The sequence below is a fragment of the Rhea americana genome, unplaced genomic scaffold (assembly GCF_003343005.1).
Source record: "Rhea americana isolate MKP2758 unplaced genomic scaffold, rheAme1 scaffold_45, whole genome shotgun sequence".
Lineage (NCBI taxonomy): Eukaryota > Metazoa > Chordata > Aves > Rheiformes > Rheidae > Rhea > Rhea americana.
This window is the reverse complement of record NW_028186590.1, coordinates 4,268,829-4,286,531: the sequence shown is the minus strand read 5'-3', so window position 1 is coordinate 4,286,531 and position 17,703 is coordinate 4,268,829. Positions and strand designations below refer to the sequence as shown.

General features: G+C 33.8%; 1 protein-coding gene across 2 annotated transcripts in view; it reads right to left on the bottom strand.

Annotated features, from left to right (window-relative positions):
* Positions 1 to 7,521: 7,521 nt before the first annotated feature.
* MYO6 (myosin VI) overlaps positions 7,522 to 17,703 on the bottom strand; it is an 80,846-nt gene continuing 70,664 nt past the window's right edge. Inside the window, exons 28-32 of one of the 2 annotated variants that reach the window (XM_085316063.1) lie at positions 16,398 to 16,501; positions 14,806 to 14,937; positions 12,207 to 12,233; positions 9,944 to 10,162; positions 7,522 to 8,506 (exon numbers count right to left, since the gene is read on the bottom strand). In XM_085316063.1, coding sequence (XP_085172189.1) covers positions 8,307 to 8,506; positions 9,944 to 10,162; positions 12,207 to 12,233; positions 14,806 to 14,937; positions 16,398 to 16,501 — 682 coding nt within the window. In that variant the 3' untranslated portion in view covers positions 7,522 to 8,306. The remainder of the gene's footprint in view (positions 8,507 to 9,943; positions 10,163 to 12,206; positions 12,234 to 14,805; positions 14,938 to 16,397; positions 16,502 to 17,703) is intronic. The other variant, XM_085316064.1, reaches the window with a different exon arrangement.

Below are 17,703 nucleotides of genomic sequence, written 5' to 3'. Positions count from 1 at the left end.
GACAAAAGCAAGGTTTGTGACTATTTTCAAGAGCTTTCAAGTTCTGTTGAGTTTCCTATTTATAGACGTTACCAGGAAGCCTCTCTTTGTACCACTTCCATGCTCCATTTACAACTGAAAAAAAATGCCTGATGTGAATTTGTTTTCTTTCTTCAGTCGCTTGCTATGACAACGATAATCCATTCTGAAGTGCTTTCATGCAAAGTTCTAGTCTGTTGGTGATATTTCATAAAATAAAATTTCACCATATTCCTATCTAAAATAACGAAAATGAAACTTAAAAAGCAAACCAAAGGGAAAGTTTTAAGAGGAATAACAGATCATTTTAAAACAAGCAGCTCTGTCTGCTTAAACTGTGTAGCATTTGAACAAGTAGGAATTCCTGTTTCTATAAGGCTCATATCTTAAACATGTTGTTTCAAGTATGGGATACCTCTTGCATTTTTTTTTTGGGGGGGGGGGAATAAAAAGAAGGGGTGGGAGAAAAACTGAGTCAAGTATTTCTCTAGAATTGCCAGACTATCTCTTAGTTCCGATCTATTTGAGCATGCTCCCTCAGAAGATGGAGAAAATGCTTTTATCTTGCCCTTTGCGTTGTTCTGAATCATAGCCTGGTTAGGAACAAAGGCATTTTTACTACAGCCGTTAGTACCCATTTCCTACAGGATTGCCCTATCTGAAGGTATATACTATCGGAGACAGAATATTGGGCTACAAGACCTTTGGCTTGAGCCAGTACAGCCATAGTTAAGTAAATAAGGAAACGGGTTGTTATACCATAGAGAACAATTAATTTTCACCGATCTTGATGTGTGTGTGTGTGTGTGTGTGTGTCATTTTCACCGATCTTGACATGTGTGTGTGTGTGTCTGTGTGTGTGTCTGTGTGTGTGTGTTGGGGAAGGAGGGAGGTGTAGGCCAGCAAACTTCACTTTTATACCAACTGAACTAGTTAAAGTTATTACTTATAAAAGCATTAAATACCTTATAAAAATAAATTATAACATCTAGGGGAGAAAACTGTACCTTCATAATCTGGGCTGTATTTAACTCCTAAAAGTGTATTGACAAAGCTCTTCACCAGATCTACTACAGAAATGCTGGAACTAAGAGCAACAGGTTCCCTTTCATAATCTGGAAAACTTCATTGCGGCCAGGATTTTTATGGCACTTGAGTTTTCAGGAGGAGTTGGATGTCTATAGCCCTTAAGCCGATTAGAAAATTCCAGCCCCGACTTTTAAAATAATTTTGAGGGTTTTTTTTCCAATATGTAATGACATCTTACTGCAGTTAAGGGATCCTAAAAGGTAAGGATAACTCTGATTTTATAAAAGAATATATGAACTTTCCAGTAGAAACTACAAGAACTTCTAATCCCTTCCTAAGCATGAAAAATGCTTCCATTTTCAGTTATAGAGTCACTATATGGATTCCAAGTTAGTTCTCAGGAAAAAAAAATGTACTCTGTTAGTCATCCCAAAACAAACAGGAAACATTTTCATGTCCATGTGAAGAACTTGCTCTTCTTTCTTTCTGATACTACAAGTTGTCTGGAAAGTTTTTTTTTGTTGTTGTTGTTGTTTGTTGTTGTTGTTGTTTTTTTTTTTCCAGTTCATCTACTGGATGCTATTCTGTGTGTCACCTATTTGTGCTTGCAAATGGCATTTAGGGTGAATAGGCTTCTTTATCAAGACCTCATCTGGCAAAGCTCAGCAATGAATTTTTCCCCTTGAAGAGAAAAAAAAAGATCTCACCTAAGAAGTCTTCACAAACTTTTCTAACCTTGTGGAATACAGTTGTGCTGTGAAGGATACCAGAGAGATGTTGTAACAAACTTAGGCAAAATCTCAGAGGACCTAGAAGTATTTGACCTAAARCATCCTGAAAGTATTGTAAATGAAGCACTGGATTAAAGAAATGGTAGAATAATTTGTTTCATGATGCTGAATCTCATTGGCATGGCCACAGAGTTCTTAATCTGATGCAATTCAGCTGAAGCCTGAAAGTCTTTACAGATTCCCCATCATAAATGTATGAAACATCATTCTTTGCTCATCAAGACCGATAATGATGCCAAGTAGCATCATCCTCTGAAAAAGTGATTCTTGTACACCAGGAAAGATGCCTGGAATTAAGTTTGAGGAGGAAAAAGAAGAGACTAAATTTGTCAGTCACTTGGATTATCAAGCAGAACAGTATTTTGGACTAAAGAGATACGGCAACAATACAAGTTAGCTTATTTGAGCTTCCCACCAGCATCAGAGCTTAAGTGCACAGTCACAGGGGAAAGATGACCTAAAAGAGCATTCAGAGGTGGAAATGCCGTCTTCCCAGTTCAGTTTTTAAAATTTACAAATACATATGGTAGAGCGACACACTGCATTCTAATTATTTTATAGTCAAAAATATGCCCTTCAAATTACAATGAAATACGTGATACTTGTTTTTTATTTTGTATAGAAACATAGCATTGTTATACCAGGGAGGAAAAATAATAATTCTACTGTAAATTCAGTGACTTGTGCATAAATAGGTATGTAAAACAGCTTCAAGAGTAGACTTAACTCAGCTTCCCTTAGAATAAACTGGAAATTAGCCCAACAGATTTTAGTGAGATCTTGCTTATTAACAGGAGATTAGTAATACATTTTTCAAATGTATTTACATTTTTTTAATGTCTTATGAGAGTTTCTCTTGCAGGTGTTCAGAAGAAGAGGATGCCTACGTTATTCAAGGCAGGACATTCATGTTACATTATGCATGAGAAAATTCATGGATTACTACAGATTCACCATTTTAGAGATAAGATCAGTATATATGAAGCACATCATTTCATTAAAGAAAAGCAACACTTACTTGACCATGTTTAAAATTTTCCTGTTAAGAAGTCACCAGTGTGAAGATGCATGCATGAAGCATACAGTGCTTACATATTTTAACTGTATTTTTAAGAGTCTAGTGCTAGAAACAGATCTTGCTGAAAAGTGACATTGTTTGCAACACTGTATGTCACAGTCTGCTAAACATGTAGATGGCACCTTAAAGCAGTTCTACACCATTTTATTAACATTTCTACACTCATAAAGCCATATTAGTGGCAAATATTAAAACAAGACCTGTAATTAGTAAGGGTCTTTTTTATTGGCTTAAAAGCCACATTAAAAGTGTTTGGAAACTTTTTCCTTCTCACCTTACAAAACTCCCAATTTGGTTAGGCTTTTTGTGAGTGAGTATATGTTTGTGTGTCTAAATGGCTTCTCTGAACATCACTCTTAATTTCCTGTTAACATTGTGTGTGTTTGCATGCGTGTATTTAACCTCCCCACACACACTTCACTGCTTAATTACTGGTGATAAACTCTCTTATCTGAAGACTTGACACTTTTTGCAGAGGCAAAATATCTGCAGTTTTTATCATTTAAGGATATGATACTCATATGCACAACCACAGTAGCAAGTTCATCACATATTCACACACAGGCACGCACACTTAAAACTCAGCACATATACAAGTAATTTTCAGAGGTTACTATTATTTTTTGTAGAAGAAATCTCAGCAATCGGTGGCCGATAAGTATTTTATAGGCTTAGCAATTTGTGCTGAGCGGATCCACAATCCAGATTCAAACATGAGCATTACTTTTCCTTGAACATCTTTTGCATGAGCATATATATGTTGCAGCAGCACTGTGCAACATTCAGATACTGGTTGCTGCTTGCTGCATAGCAGAAGTCGTATCTACAGTTCCAAGTGAGGCTCCACAAAGCTCATGACTATACTGGATGACATCTCCTCATTCAGATTTGAACCTTGTGTGTATTTGRAATAGTAGCTGAAGACAGTGACATTTCTATTTTTAACACCTAGCCCCACACAATTAGCACAGCAAAGACTGAACTTTAGTTTACCTTATCATCTGTCCTCAAGAAAACTGTTTATGAATTGCAGACAATTGACTGCACAAACAAGGTTGCCTGCAGAACCAACAGACTTGGCAAAAGAGTGCAAGTGAAAGCAATTCATCAAGAAACCAACCAACACTGAGTTTCCACAGCTGAAATATTTTTGATATATTTAACTAAAAAACAGGTGGGCAAAAAAAGAAACTGAAGATCCAGTCTTACAYAGTAACACTTCAGAGTAAAACCTCACATTTAAATACTTCTTGCAGAGCACTGAAAGTCATCTCTGCCAACAAACGTTAGCTTTCTACAATTGCTCGTGTAAGTTAAGAATGCTGAAAGCATTGTATCATTTCTCTTATGACTGTATATTTTGTATGTGTTTAGCACATTTTAACACCAGTTTGTATTAGGTAAAAAAGGTAATTTTAAATRTGTATTTTAATAATGATTATTCATGACTATTTATCATGCCCAACTATTAATTACCAAATATATTTGCTGGATGTAAGCCTTTTGTATTTCAATAAAACATAATAAAACTATTTACTTGAAAATTTCACAGGTTACTGAATTGGTATTTAATCTCACACTAAAAAACCTACTATCTTAAAGTTGGTGTTAAACCATAGTTTAACATAGGAAATAAAAATCATGAAGAAAATGACACAGAAATACAGTTACTAGATATCRAAGTCTGAATTTCTTCAATCATCTTAAACTTGAAAAAAATACCACTCTGATTTGGCCCTTAAAACAGCAGTTTCATGATTAACACATGAAAAAAAATATTCTTGCAGCTTTTAAACTCCAAACATTGTAAGTAGTTTCACAAGCCAGACTGTCATAATCCAAAATGAAAGAAGCAGTAGACAGCACAGTAGATGAATAATATGTTGGATAGCAAAAAAAGTCTCATGATGAAGTGATATAAAAAAGTAATAAAAGTAAAAAAACATTTTTAAAAATAAATCCTGAGATACGGGATTAAGCTAACAATATTAGAATTTCTATTAGAAAYTAAAGATACAATCTTTACTTGAATAGCTTTAATCACCAGAAACATCTTCTAGAAAGGAAGTAGACAGTTCTAGCACAAACATTTCCCTATTCTTCCCTTAACAAACTCTTACTTATGACTTTAAATTCTTAAAGACAAAATGCTAAGAGATATGCAACAGAGATTTCAACATGGAATGTATTTATTTATTGCTTTTTTAATTTTCAGTACATTATTAGGAGGTCATTTAAATACTTTAAAATATTTTGGAAAAAAAAAAAAGGATTCAACTAGAAAAGAAAAACAATCTCATCAGTGGATGAAAGACATGTATTTAATGACCTTATGGTCTCTGAAGTAACATTYTCTAGAATACTTATATTCTTAGGTCACCTACTCAGGAATGTAGCCTAGCATGATGATTCGTGATTCTCTTCCTCTCTTTTGTTTTCTAGAGTGTTTTATGCAGAAGATCTCAACTACAATGGACAGTTTCACCGAGAAGCAGGAAGAAATGTTTTTAAAACCAAACACACAGAACCAAACCAAGACATTTACTTCATCAATTTGCTTTAAAAACAAAATTAAATTTCTCTCAATAACTGTAGCTCAGAAGGGCATTGGCTAACACTATAATCCTACCAGCCAATTTATTTTATTTTTATTTTATTTTTATTTTTTAAGTTCAACTAACAGTATCACACTACCTGATGCAGTAGATGGGACAACGGAGACTGTAAGCAGTTGAATATTGCCTCACATTAAAAAANAAAAAAAAAAAAAAAAAAAAAAAAAAAAAAAAAAAAGGAAAGAAAGAAATGAACTGAAAATTAACTATATTGCACCAAAAGATCAGCCATCACCAACACTAAAAGAAGAGGTTGCTTTTAATGGATAGGAGAAATGCATACTACTGCACAAACTAGAACACCTCAATTTTTGGAAAAAATCTTCGGCTTGCCTTAGGCACACTGCTACAGCAATGCAGACAGGTGAGAAACACCTCATGTGCGAATATCCAGCCATTAGTTCCTCTTTCACTGTTTCAATATCAAAGTTATTATCCTCATAACACCTCTTTGTCAGTCATTTAGTTTAAAAAAAATTCCCTATATGCACCATTCTGTAAAACAAAGAAAAGTTTCCTCTTGATGTCTCTGTTGGTAACTTACCATCAAGAAACAGTCCGCATCAAGGAAATACTGGCATAATAAAAGGAAYAGACTGGATTTTTTTTTTTTTTTGGTAGGTTCTCCAAAAATATACAGAACAGATCTTATGTGACTGAACACAGTAAGCCAAGAACTTAAAAGCAGACAGAAATTAACGTGGGGCGAGGCTCCTCTGCCCTACCAATTCAGTGATTTCTTCCTTGTGTCCAATATAAATGGCCATAGTTTCTTGCAGTGCTAATATTTAAAAATTTATGGAGACTGGAAGTTCCAAGACTTTGGTTCCAATTCAGTAATGCAATAAACCAGTAATTAAGCTGCAGAAGTAGGAGCTTTAAAACCATGCAACGTTGTACAGGTTTGTACCCAACCTGCTAGCCAGCAGAATGATGCACTCATCCTCCATCTTTCATCAAAATTATTGCTTCAGTGAAGAGTTTGTGTGGGTTACAATGCAAATGTATTCTCTAGGTTGCAATCACATGATTAAAAAAGCAGGCTGCCTATGCAGTGATACTGACTTTGAAAATATACAGTTCAGGAAACCTGCAATTCCCTCATGTAGCAAATTTATGCAGTTAGTGCATTACTCAAATGTCTTCATATATATTACAGCAAGGAGTGCATTTATAACAGGTAGGCTGTGGCATGCAGGCACAATCTCAAGTCAGCAAGAACATATGCATCAACAGCTTTCTCYGACTGTGCTACAGAACAGTACCTCCTTAAAATTAGTAATAAAGTATAYGCATGTATTCAAAAACTAAAGTTACCAACTTTGAAACCTTTTGGAAAACTGAGAGGAAGTGAGTTAGTGTGAGCAAACTTTGTAACTCTGTAGAGCTAARCTTTGTTTTTTAATCAGGTTGAACATTTACTTGGACATCAAGCTACTTATTTTATATTTCAATCATATTGGTGAGATAATAACTATCACATTTAAATTGTTCAAATATAGCCAGCATTGTGAAAGACCCTCATAAGTGAATAAAATGTGCCTTTAAAACTGTATGAAATTAATAATTCCTATCCACAAAAACTCTTACTGCTAAATAAGGGAATAAGCTATGGAACTTGATAGAGGACAAAGATCAATGTATGTATCACTATGACATTCTAGTACACTAAAAATTGTAGCTACTTCCATCATCATAGAGTATTTAGATGGTACATGATGTTATTGGCCAGATTTTAAAACAATCTAACAGAAGTTACAGACCCTGTGCATCTCATTAGAATTAAATAAAAAGGATRGTTGAGGCTCAGATCTCAATATTCAGTTGTCGTGCTATAACCAAAACACTAAAAATATTTCCCTTATGCTATCCGTAATCTTATATGCCTCCAGATATAAACCTTGGACAATTCTGCATAATATATTTAAATTACACTACCTGGATAAATGACCTATCCAAGAATTCCTAATGGAATTCCCCCCCCCAAAAAAAAAAAACTAATGGAAATCTGTACTTCAAAAAAAAAAATCCCTAAAAGAAAAGAGGTGTAAGCGCCAATGAGCAGTACATTCTTTGAGTACCTCCAATATTACATGTATTGACATATATGAACGCTCTTCCCAGAATGTACAGAAAACCATTTATCTTAAATCAAGAGAGAGGATGCATTTAAGCAGGAATTCATGAGTCTCTAAGTTTAAGAGGAATTCCCATCAGTTTTTGAAAAAGTCGGTAAATACAGACATCAAGCAGATTTCAAATCAAAACATAAAATGTCTCAGATCATATAAAAGTATACTCCAACTTCTCAGAAACAGAAGTCAAAGCTAAGGCCTCACAAGTCCAGGTATGAGATACAATGTATCTTCTTTACTAGGCYACCACTTAAAGCCAACTATTCAGTGTATTAAAGAGGGATTTTTTTTCAAAAAGGTGGTTGCAATCCAGTTCTTTATACTATGTACCAAAGTACAGTGAGATTACTTATAAGCGGTAAAGAGTTATAACAGAAACTTTTAAAGACAATGCAACTTAGAATATGATAAACTGCATTGACTGTAATTTCTTCAAGATCCACATAACTAGTAGGCTCACTACACAAATTAAACATCATAAAGCAAATTAACAAGCCACATGATTAATAAAATCTGTTCACTTTATATTAAACATCTCTAATATAATTATAGAATGTTTACATCCTCTGTGGCACAGAGGAACTCTTCCCTTTGTATCACAGGCAAGGGTTCACATCTTTAATGCTGTTGTGGAAAATGACTATTTCAATAGATTCTGAAGCATGGCCGTAGCATAAGTAGGACGAGCTTGTCTGCTTTCAATTGCATTTTGAAGATACTGGATACCTCCACAGCGCTCCCAAATCTCTTCGAACTGTCTCGGCAAAATTTCAGCACCTCGCTTTCGAGTTAAGCCAGTCTCTTCAAGATTAAGCTCACACATTTCTATATCATCCTTACCTGAAATGGTTAAGGAGGGGGGAAAAAATCCGTTTAAGGCCTTTACATTACTTAAAGGTGCCATTAACAAAGATTAGGCATTTGCTTTGTTTCCTCTCTAACTGTAGTTTGTTAGCAGATTTTTGAGCTCACGAGGAAAACAGGCATCAGACATTTTATACACAAAGACATAACAGACGTTTTTAGAATAAACCAGTATCAGATGCTGCAACTGACAAAACTGTGCTTAAAAAGTGTGCAAAAGGGAATAAAAGGCATATGCCAAAAAGATCACTCTCGAGATATTCTCCTAAATTCCACTAGAGGATAACCACTGATTTTTTTTCTTTTTTTCACATATGCCACAGAACTGTTGCTATTATTGAATTTGTTTAASCACAGCAAAATGACCAAGAAATTAGACTTTTGATCCTATTGTCAATATTCTGAATCTGTCCATCTCCCATGCCAAATAAACTTAATGTTTACCAAATGGTACTGCCCACATGGAGTCTGATGAAATGATAAGTGCAGTGTTATTTTAATCTTATTTTTAATASGTGAATCATTGAATATGGCATTCATGACAGCAATGCAGTCCTACCTTTATTAATGATCTTTGACACTTAACAGGCAGAAGRTAGTAAAAGTACTTCTTTGAAAAATATTTAGTAGAAAGATAAGGAACTTTGCCTGTTACAGCATCGTTCTGTGAAGTTAACTAATTACAGCCTTTTCCTCTGTTCAAGTTAAAACACAGAAACTCAAAATACAACTGTAAATAGACCATTTTTCTAGTTTTTCTTCCTCCTTCAATTATCCTCCAGAAAGTAAAGATATATTTCATTACCCGCTCTTTTACATTTCATTGCCACATTTAGCTATATTTTAAAYGACTGAGATAAAAAAGCCAGTCTCCCATACAAGGCAGCATAAATAGCATAAAAACATCAGTCTGTTATTAGCACCTTCTTACAGATGGTGCTAATACACAAATTTTTTAAGGCACAAGATCTTTTGATACATACTGCTGTAATGTTTTAATGCTAACTCAAATCCAGTACACAGGAATAGGAGTTTCCTAGGTAAGTTTACGACCACTTTTTATTTTCATGCTGTCTCCAAYTCAGTGCATTACCTGAGGATGTTTAATAATCAAACTTTTTACACYTAACTTCCACACTTCTTTCCATGATTTCATAGATTAAAGTATACGCATGAGTACAATACACATGACTAGTCACACCTCCAAATGGTCTTGAGTGACATTTAGCCACCATCAAAACCCATCCCAAATTCTCAAATTTTGCTCATACAAGAAAGGAAAAAAAAAAAAATGCTGAAAACACTGACAAAAAAGCAGAATATGACTTGTGGAACTTATATCATTGTTGTCCTTTCCTAAAATATGTTAACAGTGAACATTTTCTACATTTGAATTCTGCTTTCAATACCAACCTGCTACAAGGAGAATGGGTGCCTTGTCRGGATGAAGTTCCATTTGCCGAGCAATCCATGGCCCATCAAAATGCGCATACCACCAACCTTTCTTCTTGTTCTGTGGATCTTTGTACTGGTCCATGGGACGGATGAAAGGAATACGGAAGTAACGCTGTTGTCTATTTATTTCAATCTCCTGCTGTCTGGCTGGTAGCTGAGTTGTTGGGTTCTGTTGAGCTATTATTAAAAAAAAAAAAAAAAAGTAAACAACAAGAAGAGAGATTACAATTTGCTTAATTAATCAGTAAAGAAAAAAGAAAGTGAGATTCTTCCAGAATGCAGTCACCCCAAAGTCTCAAAACATTCCAATCTCACATAATGTGCATTCTTCTAATCACTACAACAACAATGCTGGTGAAAAAAGGCTCATGTTGAACTGCTGTTCCTGCCTGTAATACCAGACTGATCACTGGCCTCAAAGTACATTTAGACAAAAGATGATGATTGAAATACCACATTCTGCTTTAAATCTTTATTTAAGGTATAACTTTATAAATAAAATTCCTTATCAACCAGAAATATTAATCAATAATTGGCCTAGTTCAGTCGATCTCTTTGTAAAACAAGGTYACTGTGAAAAGAATCCATTTTAGCTACAAAAATATACTAACTTYAAAGAAAATTTTTTCTTCTGACAGTCAGCACAGAAATGTGTATAATTTTGTTACTATTTGTTAATAGTGATGTTAACATATCCTGCTTACTACAAAACAGCCAAAAATAACCTTCTGTCTTGATTTTTATGTACTATATTCCAGTGTTAGAACTATTTTCTGGCTGCTTTCTCGTTTTTAATAAGGCATTTATTTCAGACCATTCAGACCCACTGACCAAACTTCTACAGGAGACCACTTACAGCTTCATATGTATTTTTTGCAAATATTTCCTATATGCATTTCTGGAGCTCCACAGAGTTCCACAGATTTATTTCAAACTTTGCAGAGAAAAGAGAACTTCCTTTTGAAAAAAGCACCTACTCCACATGTTAACTCATCAACTGATAAACCCCATCATAGTTATAAACACAGTGTCATGAACAATCTTGAATAGGAATCGCTTTTGAGCAAGATCCTTTTAAGACTTGCCTCCTGCAAAAGCTTGTTGAAGTGATCTTGTTTTAGTGGTTTACTCTCTTTAAGAAATTCTGAACATGAATCTATGCCAAGTATACAGAAGAACATTAGTAAAGGGAATAAAATTAATTCATTTTTACCAGTTGTCTATTAAGTAGCAAAASTAACTTTGGTGTTAAAATCTAAAAAAAATGAAAAATATCTGATAATCACTTAATAATGTATTTTTACAGTTATGATCAAGACTAACAGACTAGCAAGTATCCCATAAAATTGCTTTTAGTCGCATTCAAGAAAAAACAAATTTCTAAAGCTGAAAAATGGTATCTTAAAAATGCATATATTACCCCCTCAAACTTTTTTCATGTCCACATAAATAGCAATAAGAAAAATAAAATAGATTTTAATATGTGAATACTACTTTTATTCACCAGCTCTGATAAAACATGYTTTATATTGAGATGTTTTATATGGAGATATAGTCTGTAATTGCAGAAAATTGATTCTATTTCTGCAAATTGTCTGAACACCTATCACAGCAGATCAGTGCTCTAAAACTATCAAAACGTTTTGCACTGCAATGGCAACTGCTAAGACTTATTTCCACTCCTGTGCATATCTGCATACAAGAAGAAATCTAGAAGCTGGGAATGCTAAGCAGTCAATATAGTTGCTACTTCTCAGTGCTAAGGAAGTGTATTTCTTTGTTCTAAAAGAAACCATCACCTGAATGTTAGTTTGTGTGGTAGGAAAACAGCTGTTACATTAAGTTGATTCCAGAGCTTTGCTACAACAAATATGCTTGTGCAAACAGTAAAAAATAGTAGTTAGAATTAACATAGCATTTATTTGGGGGCAGGGAGGACTTTTTTCCTTCAAATAACCTGTATTAGAGAGTTATTTCAGTCTCCCTTCCCATGACTGCTCAGATGGGTAGGATTTCACAAAAACATACAGTAAAATAAACTATAGTAACATATAATTACCATCAGTTGAATATAATTAAAAAATAATAATATAATATTCTATTTTAACAACTCAGTTCTAGGTACACGTGTAGCAAAACACTGGATAAATGAAGTTAGTATAGAGCTTTCAAGTGTTCCTATTCTTTAAAGTTAGCTTAAAAAAACCATTTCCCCACTTACTTGAGTTGTTCAAAAATGGTGCAAAATCTGTAAACAAATATTACATGTTGAACAAAACATAAAAGCACTGATCCTGTTTAAGTTATACTTTCATTACCTCAAAGATTTTCACTGAAGTTGTTGATAGACAAATTGAAATTCAGGTTAAAAAGGAAATAGAGGTGTTGAGCTAATTATTTGTACTCATTTTCTGCTCACTAACATGAATGTCTCCTTTCTCAAGTTTCATAGATTTCCAATTGCTTCTAGGCCCATCAGGATTTAATTCTGAAATTGATTATTCAATAGTTCACAATGACAGTTACAAAAAACTCAACTGTAAGCTAAGCACAGACTGCTGTAATAAACCTGCTAGCTACTGAACAGAGTACTTTTAATTTTTGGTATTTCCATTAGGAAACAAAAGCCTTTAATTTCCAGACCTCTATCAAATCTACCCATTCCAATAATTACTCACAAGCCAGTGCTTAGCTCTTATATTGAATAAAATGATTTTAATCAAAAGACAACTGTAAAATATATGACATTAGTACTAAAACATGGAAAGAAGCAGCTACCTCATTTGAAGCACATATTCACTGATATCCACTCAAAGGAATTATACCTTGTACATCTAAGAAATCAGAATTTTTTCCACTACTTTCTAGGGTAATTATAATACACAGAAGTAAAAAGCTCATGTAGTATAACTACTCACAACAGAAAGAATTACTTCTGACATTAATGGTAGGCTATAAAGGTCAGTATCAGTACGTTACTGTATTTTTCTTATCATCTGTAATGTTCTAATTTTTCTGCAAAAATATGGAGCCATATTTCAAGAAAAGTGAAAAAAATCAACAAAAATGTTGAAAAGAATGCTGTAAATTTGTCTTTTTAACTAAGTAGGAAGAGAATATGGATACTGCAACATTTGTACAATTCCAAGAATTTTATGCTCTTTAATATTTCCCATTAGCAGTAACTGCTTTATAGCTCATGAACATTTTAACCACTTAGCTCCAGATGGCATGCAGAAGCACAACTTTGCAGAAACACTTGAAAAGCCTTTTCCTGCTGCTTCAGTTATCAGCTTTCTTAAGCACTTAAAGCCACACTACCAGGTATAGCCACAGGGACCTGTTCTTTCGCTAACATATTTTTCCATGTTTAGGCTGTACAGGGGGCTAAACCTTCCTACTATATATATGCACCAAAGTTCCCTGAGAAGCTCAAATTCTCAGGTAATGCTCAGGCAGCACCTAACTTGGTAAATGCATCAAGGGAAAGAAGGGACTTGTATAGAAACTGATGGTGAGAAGAAGTAAGATACCTGGGATGCACAGCCCCTGTTGTCCCAGGACAGTGGCCTAAATTCAGCCTAATGGGGAGAGAATCCCCCTTGCTCATCCTCCCCCATTAACTCTGCAGCCAAGAACACAAGAGCTGTGAGTCCAAAAGAAAGCAGAAAAGACTGGATTGTATGATTACATCTGTTCACTGCAATTCTGTTCATTTCTTTTATTAGCAGATTATCACTGGACTAGGAAAAAGAGAAAAGGTAACTCACCCTGCAAGTATTACTCCAGAAACAGGACACCTAATTTTCAGGTCTAACAGTGTTAAACATAATAATTCCTACATCTTCTTACTGAATATGAAAAGCAGGCCATTAGTCTCATTAGCACACTATTTTGAAAGCTTGCAATAAACACTGATCTGTGAAATCAACAGAATGACAGTGTAATATGAAAGCAGGGACTATACAAAATTTGCTATCCCATAATCAGAAGTTGTATTATCAATGTTTAAAGAATTTAAAGAATATAAAAAGGAAAAGGTCACCTGAAATACATAAAGCTTAGAGCCATCTAAATGAGAATATTATTAGCTGCTTAGAAATATAAAATTGTATCTTAAAAAAGGATAAAGCATGAGAAAGAATAAACTCATCAAGCCTTTTGTTTGTCTGGACCCCAAATGTACCAGGAAAGAATCACATTCTATCCACTAATTTACTATCTTCTTTTTTCTAGCACCAAAAAAACACCACATACAGCCCTTGGACAGACGGAGTATTTGTTGGAATTGTTTAGAATCTCTACCTTAACTGATAGTTTGTAACAGAGAATTACACGTAGGAATACTCTCAGAGGATCCTAAGTATCTGTTAACTAGAAAGATCAGAAATAKTCTGAACCACCTTAAAAACATATATGTAATAAGATGTACTAGAAAAAWCTTCAAGTACAAGCTACAGTTTCGTAAATGAAAAACAAACTTCCTCAATCWTAAGTGGAACAGTAACGAACAAAAAAGCAGTACTTAAAAACACTAAATCAAGAACTATTTTAACTACTAACAAATGCAGTTTGTACAAGACAAGTTTTTAGGGAGAGCTATTTAGTAAGTATCTAATGGATCTTCCRAAAATATTCTACTTCCTGCAAAGCATTTTCCAGTTCTAACCCTTCCAAAATTTTTACTTTAATTCAATATAGATTTTTAAACAAACAAGAATTTCCTTCAACATAAGAAGAAGAAAATGTTCATTCTAAAAACATTTTATCTGGAATATTTTACCAAAAGTTACCATAAACATAGAATTATCTCTCCTCACCATAGTCTGTGACTGATTTAGGTGCACGTTGTTCCATTTCTGCATTRCGTTTCTTATTCTTGGATTTCCAAGCATGATATACCTTTAGCCGTCTATGAAACTCTTCTCTGCAAGCTGCCAATAGTTCAATATCTATCTCAAAAAAAAGGAAGGTTAAAAAAAATCAGAAAAAATAGAAAATACATTTAGTTATATAATTTTAGATCAAGTCATAACACTAATATGTTACAATAAAAAGGAAATTAAAATTTTGTGAGCTATAACTTTCATATACAGGTTGCTAAAAKCTCAATCTATTTCTACAGCCAAGAGCAGTTTCTTAAACTACTTTCTAACACAGATTTTTTTTGATAACTACTAATGTTACGTTAAACATAAAGACAAGACTCTYTGCAATATCAGGGCCAGAATTTTATAGCTCAAGCTCTCTTTGCCCTCTTCCTCTTTTGAGGAACAACAGTCCCCAAAGTAGCTCTTCTGTTGCCAGATTTGGACCAATGAATTGCTCCAATTAAAATCTTCACTTCACTTAATTTTGCCTGTTGATTTCATCACAAACCAAGCAGATTAAAAAATCTCACCCTTTATTTCTGCAACTGAGGAAGAAAAAACAAACAAAACAGCAACAACAACAAAACAACCACTTGGCAACTCAAACACTCATATTTAGGTCTCTTTTCCACTTTATTAAAGATCTTTCATTTTTGCTGAATTTCGTAATTCCAAGAAACAGAATGATTCCAAGGCATTTTTTCCAGTCACCTAAGAGAATCTGAACTGGGTTCATTAGGGGTGAACAGCTACGTGCTTTCTATTACAACATCACATAGTCTGTTGAAAACACTGTCTTAGTCTTATCTGTTTAAAAGTGGCTAGCATTTGGAGCTAACTTAGGGGGTTAAAAACAAATATAGAAAATGTTTTTGTTTTTTTTTTTTCCAATTACTAAATCCAGGTAGGAATTTGGAGTTATCTTTTCAAAGAAGTTAATCAACTACTTGCAGTTAGAAGCAGGATAAAAACATTAGTATACAATAAAGGAATAGTTCATATTAGTTTCTACCCTCATAATATTGGAGTAAAAGTAATTAACATCATAACCTTTAGCTTCTCAAACACAGCTACACATTTGGAAAATTACTCAAAGAATAATCTACATATCCAAGATGGAAAATAGTTTATACTATGCTTTACATGACAACTTACTTTCTTGTGATTTGGTGACAGCAAGATACAAGAAGTTTCTCAGAATATTCAAACTTAAAGCATTATAAATATAATTCCCTTTGTAGAAATATATAAAATTGAAATAATGTCATTAACAAATTACAGCATATATTTTATGACYCAATCATTTTAATATTATACATACATATAATCTGTAAAGAGCAAAGCAACTCCTGTTTTTTGTATAAGGAAATAGCTGAATCCACTGTTCTCTTTGGGGAACTATAACATTTTAAAATTAATTGGACATTTATCTGAACATGAATAAAGTCATGACTTTAGTTTTTAACTTTGTCATAAAGTAACAGTTTTTATTTTACTAGGACTTGATTTCTCTCTCTCCTTTAAACCAGAAGAAAACTTACCACAAGATGTATTGATTGTATCACGAAGCTCTGCGTATTTCCACTTACTGAGATCATGCTTCTTAGTACCAGCAGCAGCTTTTGTGGCTTGAACTAAAGGACCCCTACAATTATTAAAAAAAAAAATGTATCTTTTTTCAAGGTATAGAGAGGTATGAAATAAGAAATGTYAAAACAGGAGGAACAGATTCCATGACCAACATTGTAGCATGCCTACAACAATGAAAACGAGCAGCAGAAGGACTGAATTCAACGGCAAAATGCCAAATACTTTTAAGACTTCCAAAAAATTAAGGAGAAGTGAAAGTATCTTTTAGGAMCAACATTATTCTCTATGAATGATCAGATCAGTTGCTAATAGATTAAAAGGAAYTGTCATAATTGTTAATGCAAGATGACACATACGCTACATGTTTACCCTCACCCATGGTGATGTACATTATTCTTGGTAAGAGTCAAGATGCAGAATACTGGTAATGAAGAGTGGCCACATCCATTTTCAGTTCCATTAGAAAAACAGAAGAGAAGGAAAAGTATTTCTGAAGTAGACAAGGAGGGAGAAAAGGTGTTTCCTCTGTTGTTTAACAACTAGATTAGAATAAAATCTTTGTTCCAACACTAGAAAAAATATTCCATGCTTCTCATAAAAGTCTCAYTTGGGAGAAGAAATCAAATTAATTTTAATTAATGTTACAGTAGCTGTCTGAGAACAGCAACAGCTATTCTGGGGAGGAAAAAAAATCATTAMGAGAGACCAAAAGACAAAGCTCATTCTCAGAAGAAAGGATTATTCTCAGAAGAAAGGCTGAGTAAYATAAAAGAGACCCACCCATTAACAGCATTTCTCAAAGGCAACAGATATTAATAATATAAGTAATGTGCAACACAGTCAACTGCAAATGCAGGTAAAAAAACTATTACTAAAATACTCATTTTCTCTAAAAATATGCATAAGAYTGTCCAATTAACGAATATACACTAYATATACATTTATAAAGATAATTCTGACAAAACCACTTTCATTTGTTTTTCTTAAAAATGGTATGGATAAGGAGTTAAAGGACTTAAAGGACTCCTGGAACTGTGATCTTCTCATAGATTACCAGTACACAAATCATGTTCAAAATGCTGTGTCAGCGAAGATCTGAACACTTTTAAATACTAAGGAAATTCGGAACAGAGGCACGACTTTGCCAACTTCTGCTAAGGTCCATAACTAAGATAGGAGGCAGAYTGAATTATTTTTCAGTCTCTGTTTTGTTCCACAGGCCACACAGTACAACAGGAGAGGAAAATACTTGGTACA